Source organism: Solanum dulcamara, chromosome 10 (genome assembly GCF_947179165.1).
Source record: "Solanum dulcamara chromosome 10, daSolDulc1.2, whole genome shotgun sequence".
Taxonomy (NCBI): domain Eukaryota; kingdom Viridiplantae; phylum Streptophyta; class Magnoliopsida; order Solanales; family Solanaceae; genus Solanum; species Solanum dulcamara.
This window is the reverse complement of record NC_077246.1, coordinates 69,133,631-69,158,148: the sequence shown is the minus strand read 5'-3', so window position 1 is coordinate 69,158,148 and position 24,518 is coordinate 69,133,631. Positions and strand designations below refer to the sequence as shown.

Genomic DNA, 24,518 nt, shown 5'->3' with positions numbered 1-24,518 from the left:
CTCTATAGTGCTTGTAAAGCAGCTGTGTATGTTTGCATGAGATTAGGCTATATATATCACACCCTCGACAAGTGCGATCCTTCTCTAAATTCGACTAACATGAGATATTTTGTGCATCAAATTGATTTTTTTTATTGATGATAAATTTTTTAAATAAGTAGATTTTGAAAGATATATTGACCAAACAAATAACTTATGTTGACTTCTACTTTTTTTCATAATGAATTTTACACTCCCTTAAGAAATAATAAAAAAATTACATATTTTATCATAATACTCATATCAATTAATGTATAATTTCAATACATTTAAAAAATAAGTACATAATTAATATTAAGGATAAAACATGATAAAAGATCTTTTTTTCTTAACATGTTAAAGTACGTAATAATTAATTGAGGAAACAATCACTAATCTACGTTAATTTTAGGATAAAAAAAGAAAATCAAGGATAAATTTAAATGTCTAAGGTCAACTATCAACCCTCAACAACATTAAGAAACTTCATTTAGGAAAAATATTCGTTTTCCAGCTAGCAAAATACAAGTATATATTCTGAAAGTGATAGTCATTTTTGGGTGTATTTGGAAAGGACGAAACCTCTCTTTTCAAAAAAGATATGAGGTGCTTCAAAATGATCAAAATAGTTGAATAAGAGAATCATTATAATTATAGTTCAGAGATAAACGAAAATGATTTATTTAATATTATGAATGACTGATTACAAAGGGATTCTTTTATTTTTATAGATTGATTTGGTCTATTGCTTTTTTCTTGCGCCTATTTTGCTTTTAGGGGGTTGTTCGATCACATGCACTACAACTGGTGAAAAATATTTTTCATGAAAATGTTTTATAATATTTTCATTCAAAATTGATTAATTTTTTTTTTTGAAAATATTTGTTTTTTAAAAAGTAAATTTCTTAAAACCAAGAAAAATAACTTTCTTAGTGAAAATATAGAAAATAAATTTCAAAACTAATATTCCATATTTATTATGTCGTCCTCTCCACCCTCCAAAATACATCATCTTCAACCGACCATGTAGATCCCCTTACCACCACCCCACACTCCACACCTTTATCATTGCCACCACCTTCTATAATATTTGTCATATAAATATTATTTAAAATAATATTTTTTGCTTTATATCGAACACAAAAAAAAAATTAAAAAATCTACTTATTTTTGTGGAGATTTTTTTTTTCCTGGGGGAACATTTGCCTTTGTACCGAACACGCCCTTTATTTCATTATATGTTCAAGTGCATGTACGTGCATGTTGTGCTTGAAGACTTTCTTTTTCAATTTAGCTTCAAATTCCATTGTTTATAAGGATAGAGATATTTGGCGGTAATAGATTTTTTTTTTAGCGATATAATATTTTTTTGACACAAAAGTATTTTGTTGCAATTAAGTCAATACCACTGCATCAAGAGTAACTTAATCCTTAACGACATATAGAGTGCTAATTATAAATAACCATATTTATTATTACCGCAAAATATAATATAGCGGTAATTATATTATCGCAGTTAATTCCTTTGTTTGTTGCGGTGACTTTAACCACCTAAGTAAAAAAAATATTACCAAAATAAATAAGAGGTATATATTTTCGATATGGAGCTATCTGCTATTCCAACTTAATAAATAATGGAACTAAGTAATTATACAATAATTGTGAAACATTGGTTATAGAACTTAAAATCAAAACGAAGAATTTATTTCAATCTTAAAAACATTACATGAGGAAATAATCAAATGAAAACATACAATATAGTAGCCTTAATTAATTATAATCAATTTATAGAGCTACATACAGTCCTTATAATACCATTTTGTCCCGTTAGAGGACTAATATCTCCCATTTTAATCATAGCAGCAGCAAAATCAGAGGCAAATGCTCGAGGGCTATTGCTATATTCTAAAACAATATCATCAGTAGATCCACCACTCAAAAGAACTTGATCTGATTGAAGAAGACCTTTTCTTTGTCTCAAGTTCTTGAAATAGTTGTTATCCAATTGATTAGGTGTAACCAAATCAAGTGGAGCTAGGTTTCCATTTTGATCTTCTTGAGGACATTGACGTCTTCTAGTGCTAGCAAATCCAGAATCGATATCTGTTCCATTGCTATAAATTCTATCACGGAAAAGAAAGCATTGTGCTTGTCCAATTGAATGTGATCCTGAAATCGAATATTTTTAAAAGTTAGAAAAATTACTCTATATACAAGTATATGATCGAATTTCATATATGTTCGATCACTAATTTGTTCATTTTTTACCTGATAAAGCAACCATATCCCTTGTGCTAAGACCTTTGTTGGCAAAGCCAGAAATAAGCCTAGTTAGAGGGTCAAAAGGACCAGGGAGATCAGTTTCAGCAAGAGTATGACTTGCTGTGGTTGAATCTCTTCTTCCAAGTTTCACTGTCCATGATGGACCTCCAACCTGATGATTGATATTAACATAACGTTACGTTAGTTAGTATTTCATAATATATATTATTACTACTATTAATAAGAGTCTAGGAAGCAGGTAGTCGTCAACATGCCTGCTTCCTAGATAAGGGCAATTTAGTCATTTTGTACTTTCTCCGTTTTAATTTGTTTGTCTTTTTTAATATGTTAAATATTTAAAAATTATATAAAAAGTATTATAAATCACAAAAATTAACAACTTAAAATATTTAAAAGATATATAAAAAAAAGTTGATTAACTTTCAAAATTCTATCGGTGCCCACATAAATTGGGACAAAGGAAGTACCATATACTATTTGAAATGACTAAAACGTACTATAAATCACAATAATTAACAACTTAAAAATTTAAATGACATAAGAAATTCGGTTGAATCTCGAAATTTATCAGTTTCATATAAATTGAGATAGAGGGAGTAATATATTTTATTTGAAAATGACGTAAAAAGTATTATAAATCACAATGATTGACAACTTAGAATATTTAAAAGATATATAAAATTTGGTTGACATTCTATCGGTACCACATATATTGAGACAAAAAGAGTAACATATATTATCAAAAAATTATGTAAAAAGTACTATAAATCAATTAATAATTTAAAATATTTACAAATCATAAAAAAAATTAATAGACTCTCCAAATTTGTGTCACATAAATTGGGATAAAGTGAGTAAATATATTGGGTCCGTGCTGACACGGAATCCAATGTCTAGTTTATAGCATAAAAGTTTTCCTTTTATAGCGTGAAAAAAATATAATAAAAAACACTTACGAGAGTGGATGCATCCCTAGCAGCAACTGCAAGTATATCAGCACATGATACAACTCCTGGACATGTTTTCTCAAGCTCTCTTTTTGCATCTTCTATAATACCATAACCTCTGACTGACCCAAGATTTGGCAACGCAGTTTTCTCACTGACAATCGTAGGGGTCTCATCAAGTAAGATAGAAGCATCACAACCCTATAAAGTTAATTGTAATTAGTATATCGTCAAATAAATAATCAACATGAAGTACGTACAAAGAGAAACATAAATCGTCTATATATCCAACCTGAACAAAGCAATCGTGAAAATGAAGACGAATGAGGGATGCAGCCATGCGACGTTCACTTGAAACTGCTTGTCTTATGCTTGTACGAATAGTGGTGAGAGCATTAGGGCAAGTGCGGTCATAGAATGTAGAAGAAAGTTGTGCATGGCATTGCATGCTTGAGAGTAAGAGAAGAGAAAATATAGCAACAATGGCTGCAAAAGAGTTGTTTGAAATACTCATTTTGAAAATGCAAAGTATATATGTTGATGTATGATATGAAGAATTATAGATACTTATTAAGCTTTGTGATGAGTTGAGGGAATTTGGCATTCAAATATTTATAGGCATAAAAACACGTAATTTTAAAGCTTTTTGGTCACTATTGGCTGCCAATTGTCTTCCGCGTCATTGCTAGCTTTTGTCTTTGTTATAGTTTGACTTATTCTAATATAATAATTGGAGGGCTAAGTCACATGCAATTTAATAAATTTTCACACAAAAAAGAAGAAGATTACATATCTGAAATAATCAAATGGAATAAACTGTATCTAATATTTTTCTCAATATTGTTGGTTGCGTCTTTCAAAATTAACAAATTAAGAGCCCGTTTGGATGAGCTTAAAAAAGTAACTTTTATGTATGAAGTGTTTTTAGAACTTTGAAGTGCTGAAAGTTATTTTTATAAATAAGCAGTTGAGTGTTTGGATAAAAGTGCTTAAATGAGGAAAATGATGTGAATTTTAGGGTTACAAGAATAAAAATGGTAGTTTGGGAATTTAGTTAATATATAAGGGATATAAAAGTAATTTCCATGGTAAAAGAAAATGACTTTAAGCACGAAAAAAAAAAGTTAGGAATCCTAACTTTTCATTTTTGACTGATGTTAAGAACTTTATGGCTTAAAGTTAGCATTAGACAAACACGTTCAAAAGCTAAAAATGGGGCTTTAGATTGATTTTGACAACTTAAAGCCCATCCAAACGGACTCTAACTCTTATTAGTCTATGCGACTTTTGGAGGAGTTTTAAATTCTAAATGTAAGTCTGATTTTTGAGATCGAATCATAGCCAATGTCTTTTCTTTAGTTTAGAAAGCCTGATTACACCATCAACATAATTTTTTTGGTCACATTATCAGGTCATTCAATCAATATCTATCGTTAATATTTTTTAAAAAATAAGACATATTTCCAACTAAAATAGATAAATAAGACTTGATAGGGTAATTCTTTTATATTTTATTTTTTATTTACAAGATATACAATTATTATTAATAGACTTTTAGGATTAAACAGGAATGTCAAATGATAAATTGGAATCTTTGAAAAAAAAACCAGACCAAATTGAAATGTCAAAGGTCAACTGTCAACGGCATTAAAATATTTTTGTAAAAAAGGTATTATGAAGTGATATGGATAATGTCATGTACGTACGTGCATGTGTGTTAAATATGAAATTTTGAATAATTGAATATTATTTACTTATTTAGCTCTCTAGACAATAAAATTCGCGTCGAGAAAATAGTAATCAAGAATGAAAAATATCGCAACAATTATAGTTTTTGATTTTTGAATATGAGTATTACAATCTTTATGTATCCTTTGATTCGTCTTTTTGATTATAAATTCAAGGGCTCTTGTGCTTGATCTTGACATTGGTTGAACTTGATGTATTTGATCTTGATCTTGAATTTGGTTGAATCTTGTGGTCTTGATATTGATTTGTTGATTTGATAATCTTGAACTTCACTTGTTCTTGAAATTGACCTTGACTTGTACTTGAAATTCAAGGGTTTTTGGGCTTGTTATTGAATTTGGTGGTCTTGATCTTGAGTTGTTCTTGAACTTGATAAACTTGATCTTGAATTTGTAGCTTGTAGAGAGATCTGATGCGTTTTATATGAGCCCTCTCTGGCTTCTTGATAGAATTTTGTGGTCTTTTCTGAATTATGAGTACCCCTGTTTATAGTTGTAGATAGAGGAATTGTGATGGAAACAGGTTTTCCTTCGTCCAATCAAATTTAAGTGACATGGCATAATGGGCTTTAGTTAATGGACTTGTCATTTTGACACATGACATGCTCCTATTGGTAGGGCTGTTCACAGTTTTGGCTAAAATCAAAACCAAACCGAATAAAAAAATTCACATTTGGTTTGGTTTGGTTTTAAATTTAAAAAACCGATAATATTTGGTTTGGTTATGGTTATAGTAAAGAATAACCGAACCAAACCGATAATTATATACATAAAATATATTATTATTTATATGTATAATATTAATTTTTCATAAATAATTAAAGATATTTTATACCTTTTAATTATTAATTTAATTTTGATATTATGGATTCTTTAGTTAGTTTAGTTTAAATATGTAATTTTTTTATTTTAATGGACAAAATTGTTTGTATTTTGGAACCTCTGTTTGACTTGTTCTTTTAAATCTAAATTGCGTTGCAAGTTTGGTCCACCTGATTTGTCATCAGCATGTCTTTCCCTCAATATGCAGCAAAGTTCGCTCTTGTGGGCCGTGAGGAAAAAAGAGCTTCCTAAGAAATTTGAAGAATGTAGAGAGAGAATATTTGAATTGTCTCAGCTAGTCGTAAACCAAAAACCGAACCAAACTGACAATAACCAAATGGGTGGTTATTATTTTAATTGGTTTGGTTATGTTTTTAGATATTTAAAAATCGATTAAATTGGTTTGGTTATGGTTTTAATTAATAACCGATCCAAATCGAACCATGAACACTCTTACCTATTGGTTTATTTATTTGACTTGGCATGACAAGTCACTTGACTTGTGGCACCAAAAATGGGCCTCCAGGATGATATGATATTGGGCTTAGCAAAGTGGCTCATCATTTATAGCCCAAATCAATGGACTAGCCCAATAAAATTAATTTTTAATTAAATTTATATTTATTGAATTTAAACAAGTGATTCAATTATATTAATTCATAATATTTATTTGAACTAATATATCTTGAATTTAATATAATTTAAATCATTTTTAAATTTATATTTAATAAATTTTAAATGATTACAAGCTCATTTTAAGTTCATTAAGAAAAAACAATACAACTCTATTCACTATTATTTATTTACTATATAAAAATAGATGTTATTTTTGTTTGTCCAATTTGGATAGCGAAGAGATAATTTATCACTTAGATTTACCCCTCTTATTAATAATAGTCATTTTTCAAAACATTAAATTTATTATATTCAACGAGTGATAGTAAAATTTTATTCTATTTATTGCTTCTTAAAAGGTGTATCAAGTCAATACTAAACAAATAAAATTAGATAGAGGGAGTAAATATAAATATACGCTACAACAAAAGATATATTTGATGGCAATAGATTTTTCTTTTAGCGGCAATCAAAAACTTTTGGTAGCAATATATTGAGTTAATGTCATTGCATAGCGAGATTTATATAGAGTTTTGGTTATAAATGCTCACAGTTATTATTGTCATTAAATATAATATAGCGACAATTATATTAATGCTGCTAAATAATTACCTCAAAAATCCTTTATTTAATTTGTTGTAGTGATAGTTTGCTAATTTGTTATTAGATATTTCTTGAAAATTGAGCATTATTAAAAGAATAGAGTAGTTTTTTTTTAATACAAGGATATAGTTAAAAAATATTATAAATTTTTCCCCTAAAGTATTATATAACACGTATTTTAAAACGGAAACATTATTACACTTACATTTTTGTGGAAAAAAGGTTCGATCATAATGCAATTATGTATATATGTACTGCTATCTTTTAAAATACATACATATACTAGATAAATTAAGGACTAATTAATCCAAATCCAATATTTTGAATTATACTTTGTATATGTGTTAAAAAATTGAATATATGTAAAGTTCATATATCTTGGAGTCACCTTAATAATTAATTATAAACACTTTGCCACTCCAACACAAATAAAATACAACAAAGTGTTCACTATAAAAAATTATTGAAATTAGCTACGAATTTCATTGCTGGTCTTTCGCTATTTTGCTCGTAGCTAAGAAAAATTTGCTGCTAAGTAAAATTAGCAATGAATTATATATTATTTAACTACTAAATTTGTCCGTCGCTAAATCCAGTTTTTTAAATACATAGTGGTTCTTCTTCCTTTTTAATCAAGCAATATATATGTATTGTTCAATTTATTTTTTTAATCAAGAATGATCCAAATTTTATTGTTTCAGGCACACAAATATGTTATGTAAAGTCACTAAATACAATGTCTAGTCGTAAAAAAATTGCCAAAAAAATATATATATAGGTGGAAAATGAATCTTCTGTTAAAGTAGTATTTTAATGCCTTTGATAGTTGACCTTTGAATTGTCATAAAAAAAAATTCGGTTTTTATTCGGTGTTTGGAGTTCGGAGAGCCCCGATCAAATTTGGACCGCGCACTGCAGCGCCCATTCGTGTATGGAGCGCTCCCAACAGGATATTCTCCATAACCAAGGCTCGAACACAAGACCTCTAGTTAAGGATAAAACAGTTTCACCACAACCCATGTTGGTTGAATTACCATCATTTTTTTCTTTGACTTTTTAGTTTCAATTTAAAATTCGATTAATTATTTATAAAAATATATATCAAATTTTTGGAATGAAAGCTACTATCTTCCTGGATATTGAAAAGGACTTAGTTATATTAAAGTCGAATTGGTCAATTTCCATACTTGATCTGAATATCAATTCGTTCATTTCTTAAATTTAGATTTTATAAAATTAAAAATAAGTAAATTCCTTTTTATTAGAATTTTGTAAGAGTTAATTAGTTAATATTAAAATTCAAAACAGATCCAAAAATCTGAATTTTCCATTATTACAGTACTTAGATATTATACTGATCATACTGGAATGTAGATGGATTCTGAAAAAAATAATAGAGGTCCAAACGTACATTATAATTTAGATATTATACTAAAAGTTCTTTACGGCACTTCTAAAAAATAATTGAAAAACAAATATATTTAGAATTTATTTATTTAACCAATGATATTTCGAACTCAATGGTGAATTTTTCGATTTCACGTCAGGTTATGCCCGCTAAAAGAGGTTAAAGCTAGCATACTAAATTTTTCAATGTTTTAGCTCACGTTGGAGGGATTCTAGCCATCTTAGTACATTCCTCAACATTATATATAATTCATGTGTTACGGCTAAAATTTCTAGAGTCAATCAAGTTTTTCTTTAATCGAAATTTCTTTATATGTCTTTTAAATTGTTAATTATTGTGATTTAATTTGTAGTATTTTTTATGATATAGTTTTCAAATATATATAAATTTTATTTCAAAAAATTTAAGCTTTATAGATTAGAATTCAAAATTAAAATTTAGAAAAAGCTCGATTTCAATAGTGCCACAGAAATTCGAGAGAGGAGTAATAAGCTAAAAGATTATATCGACACTTAATTAGATATAAGAGCAAACGAACCTAAAAATAGTGTGAAGTCACTTAAGTTGATTATATCCTTTGAATATAATGCAAGTACTACTTTTTTTTTGTGCAACTCCTAAAAGCCTTTCAAATATTGGTAGAAAGAGAACAAGTCAAAGACAAAAGCTAAAAACACAACGCGTAATATTGCAATTGGCAATTGGCAATTGGCAGCCAATAGTGACCCAAAAAGACTTTGATTTGCCTATAAATATTTGAGTAGCCATATTTCCTCTTGTATCACCTTCACATCTTTCATCTACTAAGCATCTATTCTTAGTTCTTGGCATTATACATTTACACCCTTTCCAAATGATGACTACTTCAAACAACTCCATTGTTGCTATATTTTCTCTTCTTCTACTCTCTAGCATGCAATGTCATGCACAACTTTCTTCCACGTTCTACGATCGCACTTGCCCTAATGCTCTCACCACTATTCGTACAAGCATAAGACAAGCAGTTTCAAGTGAACGTCGCATGGCTGCATCCCTCATTCGTCTTCATTTTCACGATTGCTTTGTTCAGGTTGGATATATAGAGAGAGAGAGACGATATTACATTAATCTTTATATGTCTCTAAGTACTTCGAGTTGAAATTATTGGTTTGACGACTTACATATATACTAATTTTATAATTTGTGGATTTAACTTTATTTATATATAGGGTTGTGATGCTTCTATCTTACTTGATGAGACTCCAACGATTGTAAGCGAGAAGACTGCGTTGCCAAATCTTGGATCAGCTAGAGGCTATGGTATTATAGAAGATGCAAAAAGGGAACTCGAGAAAACATGTCCAGGAATTGTGTCATGTGCAGACATACTTGCAGTTGCTGCTAGGGATGCATCCACTCTCGTAAGTGCTCGTAGTTTGAACTTCATTTTTTTCACACTAGGAAAATAGTATTATTGATACTAATCGATATAATGTTATTAGGTTGGAGGTCCATCATGGACAGTGAAACTTGGAAGAAGAGATTCAACCACTGCAAGTCAAACACTTGCAGAAACTGATCTCCCCGGTGCTTTTGACCCTCTTGATAGGCTTATTTCTGGCTTTGCCAATAAAGGTCTTACCACAAGGGATATGGTTGCTTTATCAGGTAATTAAATATAATCAAATTATATATTGAACACATATGTTATCGATCATATACTTGTTTTGATAAAGAGTTGTAACGATTTAAATCATCTTATGCTAGGTGCACATTCAATAGGTCAAGCACAATGCTTCCTTTTCCGTGATAGGATTTATAGCAATGAAACTGACATCGATGCTGGATTTGCTAGCACTAGAAGACGTCAATGTCCTCAAGAAGACCAAAATGGAAACCTAGCTCCACTTGATTTGGTTACACCCAATCAATTGGATAACAATTACTTCAAGAATTTGATTCAAAGAAAAGGTCTTCTTCAATCTGATCAAGTTCTTTTGAGTGGCGGAGCAACAGATAGCATCGTTTCTGATTATAGCAACAACCCTCGCACATTTGCCTCTGATTTTGCTGCAGCCATGATTAAAATGGGAGATATTAGTCCTCTTACTGGTCAAAATGGGATCATAAGATCTGTTTGTAGCTCTATAAATTGATATTACAAAAGTCTCTCACTTGTATGGTTGCTAAGTTTATTTGTTTTAATTATTTGATTTTTTTTCTCTCTCTATGTATTGTGTTTGAAGAATGAAATAAACTCTGTGATTCTCTAAGGAAGTTAGATTTTTTAGCTAATGTTTCACAATGTAATTACTCTCATATATTACACACAAGGCAAAGAGGAAACAAAAAATGGAACCACAAAAAAAAAATGGGCCTATCGACTTTAATTAAAAATATTAACTTCAGATAAATTAATATTTGAGCTCATGAAAAATAGAATCAAAGTGTTGGTAAAGATTAATAACAAAAATAAAAATTTGCACTCAAAAAATAAATACAAGTAAAAATGTTAGACCTTATCTTGTCAATTGTAACGAGGTAACATATCTCTACTAAAATACGACTTAGAGATAACTGAATACTCTATAATTATCAGAGTGTCTATAATATACTCTTTGATAATGATATTACAAATTGAAATGCTTAGATAATGTGAAACTATAAAAGCCAAAAACAATAAAATTGAATTATCAATTTCAAACTTCTTTTTATAAATATATAAACTAAGAAAAATAAATTGTCCGCCTAAAACAATTTGAACTATATTCTGAAAGAGGTAGTCATTTTAATTTGTTTTCATTAAAATATGAATTTAATTAATATCTCAATAGTATAATTTTTTTCCCACTGTCAGTAGATTTTAAAGCTCTCATAGGTCACTATTTGTTATCTATTAATTGCCTGGCTGTAATTTGACTTTTCTAATAACGACCAATATTTGAGAGAATATAGTTAAAATGTCAAATGAACGTGTTGGATTAAAAAAGACTGAGTTAATAAATGGATTACTTATTAACCCTCTAAAAAAATATTTGGATTGAAATGGATTAAAAAGCGAATCATAATTTGACTTATTCAATTTTTACTAAATTTTTATTGTTTTATTTTTTTCATAATTTTTTAGTACCTAATAAAATGTCTTTTTAAAATGTTTTGATAAGATTACTTATTGATCAATTTGGACTACCTATGAACCCAAATTTTAATAAGCTTAATAGACTCAGCTAATAAATGATCGGATCAATAACCAAACAAAACTTGAATGAGTTGGACAAACTATGTTTTTACGGGCTAATTCGACAATATCTAATTAAAATATATTTAAAGTTTTTTTTAAAACATATTTTTGATAAATCAGTGTTTATATATAATCGTAGGAGAATTTGAATTTATATATAGTATACTATATAATTAGGTGAAACGGATCCGTAAACCCTGACGGCTGACACCTCAACACCTTGACTTATCCTATCCTTTTTAATTTAAACTTTTCATTTAACACAGTTTTTCTAAAAAAAAAACTATATATTTGATTTGAAATTAAATTGTAATATAATATTTGGAAGATTTCTCGAAAGGTCAAAACAAGTTTTATGTCAATTTCTAAAAAAATAATTATTTGACTATTATAATAAAATATTTTATTATAGAGAGTGATCATTAGCAAAGCTAGTGTGAAATGTGTGTATTTGGCCAAACTTAATAACTTAAAGAAATTAGAATTTTGCACTTTTATAAATTTTAAATTTTAATTTCGGTTAATTGTATATAATAATATTATAATATAAGTTCCTTGACAAAGATTGTGGTTAGGTTTCAATGATTGTTCCTTGCTCATTATAGTCATTATAGTAGGTAATAGTAATCATACATTATCTTGTCTTAATTTGACATTTCCCTTGTATATATTCTCTCTATTCTAAATTTTTTTTCATCCTTTCTATTTTGGGAAATCACTATGATTCCAATGATTTATAATCATGTTATATATAGAAAATCAAAGGAACAATTATTATGAAATGTCAAAACTCAACGGTCAATGGGACAATTAGTTGTCAACTTGCCTAGCAGAAGAGACAAACGGTATCTCTGTATATTTTCATTCTAAATCTTGACTATTTTATAGCCATGATAAAAGGGACAATTAGTTGTCAACTTGCCTAGTAGAAGATGCACTATGACTAACTTTCAGAACAAGAAAGATATATAGTCATTTTAATTTGTCTTTATTAGAGTGTAATAAAATAATTACTTTTTTACTCTTATTACGCAAATATGTATATTCATAATAGTTGTTTTTAATTTTTTGAGACTATTATAACTTTGTGCCTGTTTGACTTAACTTATTTTAAATAGCTTATAAGTTGTTTTCAATTTATAAGTTGTTTTAGATAAGCTAAGTGAAACAGACCCAATTATTTTTTGGGGCTTGTTTTAAGCGCAAAATAACTTTAAGTTGGCGAGTCAAACACTCAAAAAAAATTGAAAACAGCTTATAAACAACTTATAAGTCAATCCAAATGAGCTCTTAATCAATGAGCTCAATAAATACATTGCGAAACATTATATTTTTAATTAACATCTTTTAGAGAATAACAAAATAGTTTATTTCATTCTTGAAACACAATACATAGAGAAAGAATTAATCAAAATGAATACAAAAAATATGCTTGGCAACCATACATGTGATAAAAGGCTTTTGAAAGATTAATTTATAGAGCCACAAACAGTTCTTATGATCCCATTTTGACCAGTAAGAGGACTAATATCTCCCATTCTAACCATGGCTGCAGCAAAATCAGAGGCAAATGCACGAGGGCTATTGCTATATTCTAAAACAATATCATCAGTAGATCCACCACTCAAAAGAACTTGATCTGATTGAAGAAGACCTTTCCTTTGCCTCAAGTTCTTGAAGTAGTTGTTATCCAATTGATTAGGTGTAACCAAATCAAGTGGAGCTAGGTTTCCATTTTGGTCTTCTTGAGGACAACGACGTCTTCTAGTACTTGCAAATCCAGCATCGATATCTGTTCCATTGCTATAAATTCTATCACGGAAAAGGAAGCATTGTGCTTGACCAATTGAATGTGATCCTAGAATAAGCAAATTTATATTATTAGAACTTCTTAACCAGACAAGTATATGATCGGTAAAATTTTTGTTCAAGTTTTACCTGATAAAGCAACCATATCCCTTGTGCTAAGACCTTTTTTGGCAAAGCCAGAAATAAGCCTATCAAGAGGGTCAAAAGGACCAGGGAGATCAGTTTCAGCAAGAGTATGACTTGCTGTGGTTGAATCTCTTCTTCCAAGTTTCACTATCCATGATGGACCTCCAACCTGATTGTTATTAGCATAATGTTGTTAGTATTCGAAAACACATTCTTTATATCATAAAAGGTTTGTTTTTCTTTTTTGAAGAAAAAATATTCGAACTTACGAGAGTGGATGCATCCCTAGCAGCAACTGCAAGTATATCAGCACATGATACAACTCCTGGACATGTTTTCTCAAGCTCTCTTTTTGCATCTTCTATAATACCATAACCTCTAACTGACCCAAGATTTGGCAACGCAGTTTTCTCACTGACAATCGTAGGGGTCTCATCAAGTAAGATAGAAGCATCACAACCCTAAAGTCGAAGTCACAAATTAATTAGTACATAGTCAAATTAAACAAATTATTTTTAATTCGAAGTACATAGATCTAGAAACATAATTAAAATGTGTATCGTCTATCCAAAAACCTGAACAAAGCAATCATGAAAATGAAGACGAATAAGAGATGCAGCCATGCGACGTTCACGTGACACTGCTTGTCTAACACTTGTACGGATCGTGTTGAGAGCTTTAGGACAAGTGCGGTCGTAGAATGTAGAAGAAAGTTGTGCATGACATTGCATGCTAGAGAATAGGAGAAGAGAAAATATAGCAGCAAAATAATTGTTTGAAATACTCATTTTGAAAATGCAAAAGTTTGGTGATGTATGATATCAAGAAACCAAGAATTATAGATGCTTATTAGCTTTGTGATGTGTTGAGGGAATTTGGCATTCAAATATTTATAGGCATATAAACACGTTATTTTAAAGCTCTTTTTTGGTCACCATTGGCTGCCAATTGTCTTCCGCGTTATTGCTACCTTTTGTCTTGCTTTATGACTTGTTCTAATAACTACCTATTGTGTTAGGTGAAACGGATGAGTTTAGTAGTATTTAGTAATTTTGGCTCAAATTTAGGAGTGTTAAATGAGCGGATATGCTAAATTTTAACAAATCAATATGGTCTGAGTTAATAAATGTAAGTCATGGTATTTGAATTAAATGAGTTAGATTAAAATGTGCTAAAAAAATATATCATTAATTACCCAAACGTAAATTTTTTACTAAGCTTTAGTTTCTATGTTTATTTTAAAATAATTTTTTAAGTACTTAAAATTATTTTTCTTTCTTTATTATGATTACATAATATAGTATATCAAATAAAAAATATAATTTTTAAAAATATTTTAATAAATTAATTTGAGCTATATATCAGTTAAATTTTGTATTATAATTTATGGCATAAATGTCATTTTCGAATAACATAGATTTGGGCAATATGTTGAAAGTCAAAGGTCAAAGGGCTATATAGTTATAATAATAGAATTAAAATCGAACTTTTATAAGAAGTAGCGAAGCACCAGCTAGCAAGAATTTCGTAGAATATTATATATACATGACTTTAATTTTTTATTATCATACACTCAAAAATATTTCAAATAAGATCCAACACACTTCAAATAAATAAATATTTATATTTTAATTTCAAGTTAATATAATTAAATAGTTTGATTCACATATAAGATTAAAAAAAAGTTATCGGCGCAATGGTACAATATGCATGTATTTTGTAGACACTCGATGCAGGTAAAATTTTAAATTAGCTACTTTAACCACTATTGACTGCTACACCGCATTATTTCTAAAATTAATTTGGTGCGTAAATTTTATTATTGTTGTTTGTTCCTATTGTTCCAAAGACAACCACATTATTTAAAAAAGAAATACTCTTCCAATTTATTTTTCAAATTTGAGATTTGAAATAATGGATCGATTATATGGTGTATATATATATATATATATATGAAGTTAAAATTATTTTTTGACATTTACGTAGTAGATTTGTAATTCTCTTAATTTCTTCAGATATTTATTTTTTTATAATTTAAATATTTTTAACGAAAATTCAGAATCCAACATCCTCAGATTGGTCAGTCTTACGGCAATTTCAAAATCTCGAGGCTAACCCCCAAATCAATGCTAGGGGGGCCTCAAGGGGCACCAATCTCCCCCGGCAAAGATTTATCTGCGTGAAGCCGACCTATGGATAAAAAGAAAGATGCAGAAAAGGTGCGAAAGTCAGAATTTTGAACTTTTCTTTATTTTCCTTACTGTTCGACCACGGAGAAGACTACTGTATCCACATCAAGGTGACAGGATTCGAATCTATGGCCCTCTGTACCCAAAACAGATCCCTTAGCAGAGCAAGAAAGAAAATTAACTGATTGTTTTTTAACCAGCGTCCTCTTTTGAATATGCAAGTACTAAGAATTCTCTCACTATCAACCAGCGAACATCATCTAGCTGGGTCTCACCGATATCAACAACGAGGAAGAAATCCATCATTGATGTTGGATACTTTTAGACTGGTGGGCAGAAAGTGGATGCAGGCAACATGTGTAGAACACAACGCTACAAAATTTGGACTTTGGAAAGGACGGCATCTAATAGTTTAATGTCAAAATAATTCACATTTGTCAAATGTGGGTATTATATTATAAATTAAAAGTTTGTTTTTTCTAATCAGCTTCCTTTGCAAAGTTTTTTATTTATTTTATATTTATTTATATAGTCATACATCAACAAGTCTTTGACATTGCCTTTTCATTCCAATGATTTGATGATATCTAGTTTGTAGAATAAAATTATAAAATGTCAAAGTCAATTATTAATGGTATTAAAATATTATTTTAGGAGAACATTTCGTTTTCCATGCTCAATAAAATCTATTACGAAAGAGAGAGTTATTTTAATATAATGACTATTTGTTTTTATATGATGACTACCGTAGTCGACGTTTCATAATATTTTTTAAAATTATTTTAACAAGTTATCAATTATTGTATTCGGATAAATCATCAATATTTTAATAGACTTCATTTCACAAAATTTTATTACTTCAGTAGTTGAAATTATGACCGGATAAAAAATTTTAAAAATACAATAATATAAATTTTAATTTATCGATTACACTAATCAAAAACTACCCAAATTTTCAATTGTACATTTGTAATCGACAGTTATAGTCGAAAAATTTCCAATAGTGTTATATATGTTGAAAGTATAAAATTTATTTATATTATCTTAAATTATGATTTGAATCTGTTAAGATCAAATTTATTTATTAAAGTACTTTTATGATTGCTCAAGACATTTAATAAGAAAAAATTAAAAATAAATCTCGAAAATAATCAACTCAATTCATGAAATTAGAATAGGCTTAAAAACACATTATTGTAAAGCTCTTTGGTCACTATTGGCTCCCAACATGTGTTATGCGTTATTGCTATATATTTTTGTCTTTTAATTGTCTTTGACTTGTTCTAATATATCTATCTATAGTATTAGGTGAAACGGATCCGTACAATGTACATGAGCGGAGCTACGGTGTAATAATTATATATTTGACTGAACTCGCTAACTTTAATTTAAATTTTATGCTCATATTAAAAGTTTATATATATATATATATAAATAATCTATATATAGAATCATTAAATAAAAAAAATATATTTTATAAATTATAAATTAAAAATTTTGATTCCGCTCCTATGACAACTCACTTAATAGGTTTTTGGAAGTAAGACGATTTAAATATTTATTTTATATCATAAAATAGAAATTACGTTGAAAGTCCAAGTCAACGGGCTATATCAATCACTATAATAATAGAATTAAAATGAACTTTGATAAAAAAGAACTAGCAAAGCATATCATGCATGAAACCTCATTACATTCTCAGAATAATTTCAAATAAAATCCAATAAACTTCAAATTAAAATATATTACTTTAATTTTAAATTATTATGGTTAAATAGTTTGATTCAATGTGGGGATGATTCAATACTATCGATAGCTAAAGACAACGAACTTTTATGAGAGAAGAATTTTTTTTTATATAAAAAATAACAAGTGATAATTAAAGTACGAAACTTGCAAAAATTTAACAAGATATTGGTAAGAGCGGAGCTAGTACATTATATCCAAGCCTCTTTAATAGAAAAATTATATTGTACATATAAAATTAAAATTATTTTTAATGTATATTTAATAGGCATTGAGTTCCCTTGACACTTCTTTATATTTTAAATTTTATTAATAAAAATTCTAACTCCTCAACCTATGTTCAGTACTTTCAACTCCTTTAATTAAATTTCAAAATAGGTTGGTTGGTTGGTAGAAAGTGGATGCAGGCATCTTGTATAGAACACTTGGATATTGAAATAATTTACAGAAAAGGACAACATGTAATATTTTAATTTCAAAGAATTCACATAATTATATTAAAAGTGTTTTCTTGAACTTTTTTAATAAGCTTCCTTTACAAAGATTTCTTCTTCTTTTTTATAGTTATTTATGTAATTATACCTCATTTTGTATGGTATTTCAAATGAAACAAGTAATATATTTTTATCAAAAAGAATAAATCAATAAATTTTCTTTTGTATTTATTATTATTTTCTTAATTATCATGAAATGAACTAAAGCAATAACTAAAATAGAATAAAGGAGTGCTTTCTTAGAGAAGTGTCAAGTCAATTAACAACGGACAAGTAAAATGAAATGGAGGGAGAGTAATCGAATTTTAGGTGAGACGAGAAAGTCAAAAAAATAAAATTATAAAACGTCAAAAAATCAACTTCTTTATCCAACTAGCAAATTAAAATATTAAATTACTATAATATCAAAAATTTGAATTTCAATTACAATCTTGCCACAGAAATTCGAGGGAGGAGTAATAAGCTAAAAGATTATATCGACACTTAATTAGAAATAGAGCAAAGGAACCTAAAAATAGTGTGAAGTCACTTAAGTTGATTATATCCTTTGAATATAATGCAAGTATTACATTTTTTTTTTTAATGTGCAACTCATAAAAGCCTTTCAAATATTGGTAGAAAGAGAAAAAGTCAAAGACAAAAGCTAACAACACAACGCGTAATATTGCAATTGGCAATTGGCAGCCAATAGTGACCAAAAAGACTTTTAAAATAATGTGTTTCATTTGCCTATAAATATTTCAATAGCACATTTCCTATTGTATCACCTTCACATATTTCATCTACTAAGCATCTATTCTTAGTTCTTAGCATCATATATACATTTACACACTTTCCAAATGATGAGTACTTCAAATTACAACTCATTTGCAACCATTGTTACTATATTTTCTCTTCTCCTACTCTCTAGCATGCAATGTCATGCACAACTTTCTTCCACATTCTACGATCGCACTTGCCCTAATGCTCTCACCACTATTCGTACGAGTGTTAGACAAGCAATTTCTCGTGAACGTCGCATGGCTGCATCTCTTATTCGTCTTCATTTTCATGATTGCTTTGTTCAGGTTGGTTCGATGCATGCACGTTTTATGTTTCAAGCTAGCTTTATGAACTTTAAGAAAGAAATTATTCATTTTATTTGATTGCGTGCTTATAATTAATTTGTTGACTTTAACTTTAGGGTTGTGATGCTTCTATTTTACTTGATGAGACTCCCACAATTGTTAGTGAGAAAACAGCATTGCCAAATCTTGGATCAGTTAGAGGTTATGGTATTATAGAAGATGCAAAAAGAGAGCTTGAGAAAACATGCCCAGGAGTTGTATCATGTGCTGATATACTTGCAGTTGCTGCTAGGGATGCATCAACTCATGTAAGTCATGTTCATTTTTCCACACAATAAAAGTTAAACTTTAAAGAGGTGTTGTGAAATACTAACCAACATTATGTTAATAACAATTAGGTTGGAGGTCCATCATGGACAGTGAAACTTGGAAGAAGAGATTCAACTACTGCAAGTCATACTCTTGCTGAAACTGATCTCCCTGGTCCTTTTGACCCTCTAACTAGGCTTATTTCTGGTTTTGCCAACAAGGGTCTTAGCACAAGGGATATGGTTGCTTTATCAGGTAAAAATTAATCAAACTATTGAACATATAAATTTTATCAATCATACAATTCTAACGATTTCTATTTTCTAATTTTAGGAGCACATTCAATAGGTCAAGCACAATGCTTCCTCTTCCGTGATAGGATTTATAGCAATGGAACAGATATCGATTCTGGATTTGCTAGCACTAGAAGACGTCGTTGTCCTCAAGAAGACCAAAATGGAAACCTAGCTCCACTTGATTTGGTAACACCTAATCAATTGGATAACAACTACTTTAAGAACTTGAGGCAAAGAAAAGGTCTTCTTCAATCAGATCAAGTTCTTTTGAGTGGAGGATCTACTGATGATATTGTTTTAGAATATAGCAATAGCCCTCGAGCATTTGCCTCTGATTTTGCTGCTGCCATGATTAGAATGGGAGATATCAGCCCCTTAACGGGTCAAAATGGGATCATAAGAACTGTTTGTGGAGCTATAAATTAAGTTGTCAAAAGCCCATTATTAATTTTATGATTGTTAAGTGTATTTGTATTCATTTGATTCTTTCTTATGTATTGTTTCGAGAATGAAATAAAATCTTCGTTTATGCCTTAAGTGGTGAAAGGTGTAATTCTAAAATCTTGTTTTTTACTTGAACATCGACCCCAAATATTGGTATTGGGTTGAACTCGAAAATTAAACGTTATGGGATTAAATCTCATGTTTTTCTTAATAGCTTTGTGGTAGAGCAATAGACTGTTGTAACCGATTAACTATACATTACTTGGGAATAATTGATTGATTTTGAGAATTATAATTTAGAATGAAGTGACTAGCTTTTCTTATCAAAAGTAGGTATTCTATTTCTTGTCTTCGTTTTCATTGCATTATATATAATCTTATCTCATTCTATTCGGAGATTAGAATATCATTGAGGTATAATCATCTGGAATTTAATTTTCAGTAAATCGTAAATTTAAATTTACCAGAAAAACACTTTCTATCAATGATTTCTTTATTTACAAGACTCAAACCTATGATTTCTAATTCTCTCTTTTTTCTTTTTTTTTCTTAGAAGAAAAAACCTTCAAACGTATAACATGCACATAACATATGTATACATAATGTACATTCAACCACATCTTTAAAAAAATAACCACCAGAATCGTGGAGATTTAAATTTAACTCACTAACACTATTATTCGCGTTGTTAAACGAACAACGCACAAGCTCAACTCTCTAGCCTCCTCTCAACTTAAATATCAGGCTTTGTCCATGCCAAGAATTAAATCCACGTGTCCATGGCAAGAATTAAATCCGTGGATTGGCATCACATCACACATCATGTGTTAGCTTCCTTACACCATTGAACCAAATTCTTAAGGGCCACTCTAGATGTGTTTGGTTGTTTGCTGTCCAAAAAAAGATTTAACTTCAACTATCTAAGCACAGATTCAACAATATATCTTATATGATCCCACACATGGAGTCTAATCTAAACATGGTTTTCTATTCCCTAAAAAGGAAATCCACCAGAAAAAGTACCACCGGATATAAGATCTACTGTACTCGAATAATTTATGAATATCAAGGAAACATAACAACATACACAGAGTGTAATCCTGAATAATGGCCCTACAAAAAGATCATTAATATGCTGACTAAGCAGGTGTTTTCCATATACAACCACAAACGTTCCATATTATTTTTCCATTTGTTTGAACAATAAGTAGTCAAAACTCATACAATAATCAAAAGTAAATACCACTAAAAGCTATGATGCAATATTACTTTTAAGTCAAATGCTGTAGATTTAACTGCTTAACTCAATAAGCCCACTATGTCATTATAAGATCCATAACAAGCCATTTACTAACACCAAAATTGGCATTGGATCAAGAACCGTGACAAGTGTACTGACCACCAACACGCTCCCCCCTGCAAAATAGATTCAAGCAAATGTTTTGATTATAAATTGCTCACATCAGTAAAATCTTGTATAAAAAAAAACAAGTAAATATGTCAAAGCATCAAAGAAGACCAAAGGTTGATTGGACACACTGCCCATCCAGGATCTATCAGGTTGTCCAAATTCACTTGTGTATTTTACGAACTCCAAAACATTTTTAAAAAAAAACTTCCAGATCGGTCCTACGTGGACAAGATTTTTCTTATGTTTCTTTCTCATTTTCTTGTCTTGAACATTGGAGACGGAATGGAGAAAATCTCAAGCCAGAGCTTATAATGAAGCTGACACAAAGTAGAACCCAAACAAATGCAAGACAAGAAAAGAGAAACGAAATAAGAATGACATGCTTAGAATTGAGGGCTCTGCTACTAGATCTACAACTTCCACCGAAAGCAAGGTGGAAACAGAAAGTACAGAATCTTTTCTTGTCCTCTGAGTGAAGCACAGAGCCTAAAGTGCCTTGTTAGAGAAAGGGAGAATGCACTGCTTGAGAGTAGGTGATAATGAGTTGTGAATATGTTATTATGTCAATAGAGAGAACTTGAGGTTCACGTTCCGCAGAACAGCTAGCAGATAAAAACCTCATTAGATAAGAGGTCCAGCATTTCATCCCAAGAATGTGCTAGCAAGTAATTTCAAGAGGGACTACATTAAGCAATGTACAATTAGCTATCTATGTTGTTCGTTTTTTAAGAACAAACCCATATCACATATAACAATACCCTATATTACACCCACATAAAATAGCAATAAGCTAAAAGATGTAATAGTTAGGCAACACTGGTGGGACATATCTGAGAGATTAATACAGTTTTCCGCAGGAACAAAAGTTTATTTCGAATATATATTACAAGTTCAATCATAAATTCAAGAACTTCAAAAGCTATGAGATTCAAATACACCAAGATCATAACACGTCTAATTAACAACAGGACGCAACAGATTTACAATATCAGTCAATAACAAGTATTCTAATTCTCATTATTATGGTAATCTTCATACACAGAGAGAGTATGTCGATGCATCTAAAGCAAGAGTTTATTCCCTTTTCTATTGCAGTTTCTATAGCGAGCACATAATTGTTTTAGAAGAAGACATTTATTCAGAAAACTACCTTTCTCATGGAACATACCAAAACCTTGGCCATACTAGTTCGAAATCAATACTTGTTCACAATACATAAAGAATCCAAACAATACATTAACTAACCTGATAATTAAATCTCTAAACTCATTTATATTCGAAAGTAGGTGGGCTAGGAGCATCAAAGCTCTCTAAAACCTGTGTCTTGCTACCACCGCTTGTCACAGTTTCCTCCTTCTTTCCACCTCCAAAAAGCCCTCCAAACCAGGAAGTTGGGGAAGAAGAGGATGGTGCAGAAGATTCTGTCATCATACCATCAATACTTACTGGAGCTTGACCAGGAAGCTGCCCCATTGGTTGACCAGGCAGCTGCCCAGGTGGATATCCAGGCACCCCAGGGACATTTGGTAGTGGCTCATCCATGGGTGGGAAATTCTGGGGAGCACTCATGACTTTATTTAACATAATTCCAGCTCCCTCTATCAATGCAAGTAAAACTCCACCAAACATTGCTGATCTAGAAGCAGCACCTAATCCCTGCCGCATCTGTAGAAAGCCACCAGTTGCTGCACCAGCAATAATTGAGTTCCAAGGATCTTCTTTCTGCCGGAGATAAACCATTGAACAATCAAATGTGGAGAACAGTCCACCCCATACAGCAAAACTACCACCAATACGAGGAGCATTCATGCGCACAGCCTGTGTACCACCAATCAAGCGCTCACCTTTAGGCGAGTTGTATATGCCTTTTAAGAAGTGGAAGGCTGAACCTCCAACAGCACCCATACCAAATGCTCCGCCAACATCATCAAGTATACGGTCAGGGCAAGGTTCACGAGAGGTCTCTGGTGTTCCCATTGTAACAGGGGACGAGCACTAACTGGAGGAGGCAGGTTAAAAGGGGATGACACTAACCAAGCAAACTTGCTTTTACTTTCCAAGGAAGTGATTGGTTTAATTTAATAAATTCACCTGCATCAGAACATTCTCATCAGGCTGCATCATCAAGGGGCTGTAAAGAGAAAATCACAATAAGCATTGGACACCAAAAAACCAGTAACATGAACACAAACTATGCATTCAACACTTATAACAAGAACAAACTTTTTACCTATAGCTCTTAGGATCAGAACTCAGCTCAAGTATCAAAGTAACTCAGTGTATAATAAAGAGGTTAATAACTTCTTCTCAGCTACTTATCAACTTGCCGGTTTCTTCATAAAGATTTAGTCGTAAACATTTCAGCAAATTAAAAAAGCCAAGCTATAAACTTTGATAGACTAACTTAGACAGAAATCAATAGGTTTCTTGAAAGTTGAAACAAATGTCATTTTGACGATATAACACCTCGGACAAGGCATCTCAACAACAAAAGCTTTCTTTTGGAAACCATCCCTCTTTCATCAACCAAAACTATAACACATGTACAACCAAGAGTGAAATATCATCATCGCTCAGGTAGAAAAAGGGAACAACCAAGGGCGGCTCAACCCTAAATCCTCTAAAGAACCAAAAATCCCCCAAATTTCAGTTCGCTCAAATACGAAAACATAACGAAGATGCACAAAAAAGAAAAAAATTCGACCGATTAAACGAAGAATCAAAAGCAAGATGAAGGAGATACATACATACATATATAAAAGAGACAACCAGATCTGATGAAGGCGAGGCAGTGTCACCGACCGATCGACCGGTTCCAGGTGAGAGACGCAGATAAAGGAAGACGCTGGAAACCCTAACATCTTGTATAAGAGGGGCTTTTTGACCCGAATTTAAATGGGTAATACCCGATAACCATACGGTTTTCTTGTTGCTCACTCTATTATAAAAAATAAAAAAAAGGA

The 24,518-nt window shown here is 30.4% G+C and overlaps 5 protein-coding genes across 8 annotated transcripts; 2 read left to right on the top strand and 3 right to left on the bottom strand.

Moving 5' to 3' along the window:
* Positions 1–1,700: 1,700 nt before the first annotated feature.
* LOC129870050 (lignin-forming anionic peroxidase) lies at positions 1,701–3,812 on the bottom strand. The gene is made up of 4 exons (XM_055944629.1): positions 3,541–3,812; positions 3,258–3,449; positions 2,287–2,452; positions 1,701–2,187 (listed from the first exon to the last, which is right to left on the bottom strand). The coding sequence occupies exons 1-4, from the start codon at positions 3,760–3,762 to the stop codon at positions 1,799–1,801; spliced, it is 969 nt and encodes a 322-aa protein (XP_055800604.1). The 5' UTR covers positions 3,763–3,812; the 3' UTR covers positions 1,701–1,798.
* Positions 3,813–9,266: 5,454 nt separating this feature from the next.
* LOC129871742 (lignin-forming anionic peroxidase-like) lies at positions 9,267–10,649 on the top strand. The gene is made up of 4 exons (XM_055946722.1): positions 9,267–9,513; positions 9,653–9,844; positions 9,926–10,091; positions 10,191–10,649. Exons 1-4 carry the CDS (start codon positions 9,298–9,300, stop codon positions 10,577–10,579), a joined length of 963 nt encoding a protein of 320 aa, XP_055802697.1. The 5' UTR covers positions 9,267–9,297; the 3' UTR covers positions 10,580–10,649.
* Positions 10,650–13,028: 2,379 nt separating this feature from the next.
* LOC129871743 (lignin-forming anionic peroxidase-like) lies at positions 13,029–14,442 on the bottom strand. The gene is made up of 4 exons (XM_055946723.1): positions 14,175–14,442; positions 13,869–14,060; positions 13,603–13,768; positions 13,029–13,522 (listed from the first exon to the last, which is right to left on the bottom strand). The coding sequence occupies exons 1-4, from the start codon at positions 14,385–14,387 to the stop codon at positions 13,134–13,136; spliced, it is 960 nt and encodes a 319-aa protein (XP_055802698.1). The 5' UTR covers positions 14,388–14,442; the 3' UTR covers positions 13,029–13,133.
* A 4,367-nt stretch (positions 14,443–18,809) lies between these two features.
* LOC129871741 (lignin-forming anionic peroxidase-like) lies at positions 18,810–20,229 on the top strand. Its single transcript, XM_055946721.1, has 4 exons — positions 18,810–19,095; positions 19,212–19,403; positions 19,494–19,659; positions 19,738–20,229. The coding sequence occupies exons 1-4, from the start codon at positions 18,868–18,870 to the stop codon at positions 20,124–20,126; spliced, it is 975 nt and encodes a 324-aa protein (XP_055802696.1). The 5' UTR covers positions 18,810–18,867; the 3' UTR covers positions 20,127–20,229.
* A 1,010-nt stretch (positions 20,230–21,239) lies between these two features.
* LOC129870708 (mitochondrial import inner membrane translocase subunit TIM17-2-like) lies at positions 21,240–24,444 on the bottom strand. 4 transcript variants are annotated; one of them, XM_055945554.1, is made up of 3 exons: positions 24,307–24,444; positions 22,801–23,686; positions 21,240–21,560 (listed from the first exon to the last, which is right to left on the bottom strand). In XM_055945554.1, exon 2 carries the CDS (start codon positions 23,530–23,532, stop codon positions 22,822–22,824), a length of 711 nt encoding a protein of 236 aa, XP_055801529.1. In that variant the 5' UTR covers positions 23,533–23,686; positions 24,307–24,444; the 3' UTR covers positions 21,240–21,560; positions 22,801–22,821. The 4 variants fall into 4 exon arrangements, with proteins under 4 accessions (XP_055801529.1, XP_055801527.1, XP_055801526.1 ...); XM_055945552.1 differs by having other exon boundaries at positions 22,801–23,646; positions 24,307–24,411; XM_055945551.1 differs by having other exon boundaries at positions 22,801–23,646; positions 24,303–24,405.
* Between the last annotated feature and the right edge of the window lie 74 nt (positions 24,445–24,518).

What these genes read in the sequence shown, in the direction of transcription:
- LOC129870050 (XM_055944629.1), bottom strand. Translation starts at nt 3,762, where the DNA reads ATGAGTATTTCAAACAACTCTTTTGCAGCCATTGTTGCTATATTTTCT. An exon ending in TTCACGATTGCTTTGTTCAG is followed by an intron (nt 3,450 to 3,540) that starts GTTGGATATATA and finishes TTAACTTTATAG; the next exon opens with GGTTGTGATGCTTCTATCTT. An exon ending in GGATATGGTTGCTTTATCAG is followed by an intron (nt 2,188 to 2,286) that starts GTAAAAAATGAA and finishes ATTCGATTTCAG; the next exon opens with GATCACATTCAATTGGACAA.
- LOC129871742 (XM_055946722.1), top strand. Translation starts at nt 9,298, where the DNA reads ATGATGACTACTTCAAACAACTCCATTGTTGCTATATTTTCTCTTCTT. An exon ending in TTCACGATTGCTTTGTTCAG is followed by an intron (nt 9,514 to 9,652) that starts GTTGGATATATA and finishes ATTTATATATAG; the next exon opens with GGTTGTGATGCTTCTATCTT. An exon ending in CTAGGGATGCATCCACTCTC is followed by an intron (nt 9,845 to 9,925) that starts GTAAGTGCTCGT and finishes TAATGTTATTAG; the next exon opens with GTTGGAGGTCCATCATGGAC.
- LOC129870708 (XM_055945554.1), bottom strand. Translation starts at nt 23,532, where the DNA reads ATGGGAACACCAGAGACCTCTCGTGAACCTTGCCCTGACCGTATACTT.
- LOC129871741 (XM_055946721.1), top strand. Translation starts at nt 18,868, where the DNA reads ATGATGAGTACTTCAAATTACAACTCATTTGCAACCATTGTTACTATA. An exon ending in TTCATGATTGCTTTGTTCAG is followed by an intron (nt 19,096 to 19,211) that starts GTTGGTTCGATG and finishes CTTTAACTTTAG; the next exon opens with GGTTGTGATGCTTCTATTTT. An exon ending in CTAGGGATGCATCAACTCAT is followed by an intron (nt 19,404 to 19,493) that starts GTAAGTCATGTT and finishes AATAACAATTAG; the next exon opens with GTTGGAGGTCCATCATGGAC.
- LOC129871743 (XM_055946723.1), bottom strand. Translation starts at nt 14,387, where the DNA reads ATGAGTATTTCAAACAATTATTTTGCTGCTATATTTTCTCTTCTCCTA. An exon ending in TTCATGATTGCTTTGTTCAG is followed by an intron (nt 14,061 to 14,174) that starts GTTTTTGGATAG and finishes CTTCGACTTTAG; the next exon opens with GGTTGTGATGCTTCTATCTT. An exon ending in GGATATGGTTGCTTTATCAG is followed by an intron (nt 13,523 to 13,602) that starts GTAAAACTTGAA and finishes TGCTTATTCTAG; the next exon opens with GATCACATTCAATTGGTCAA.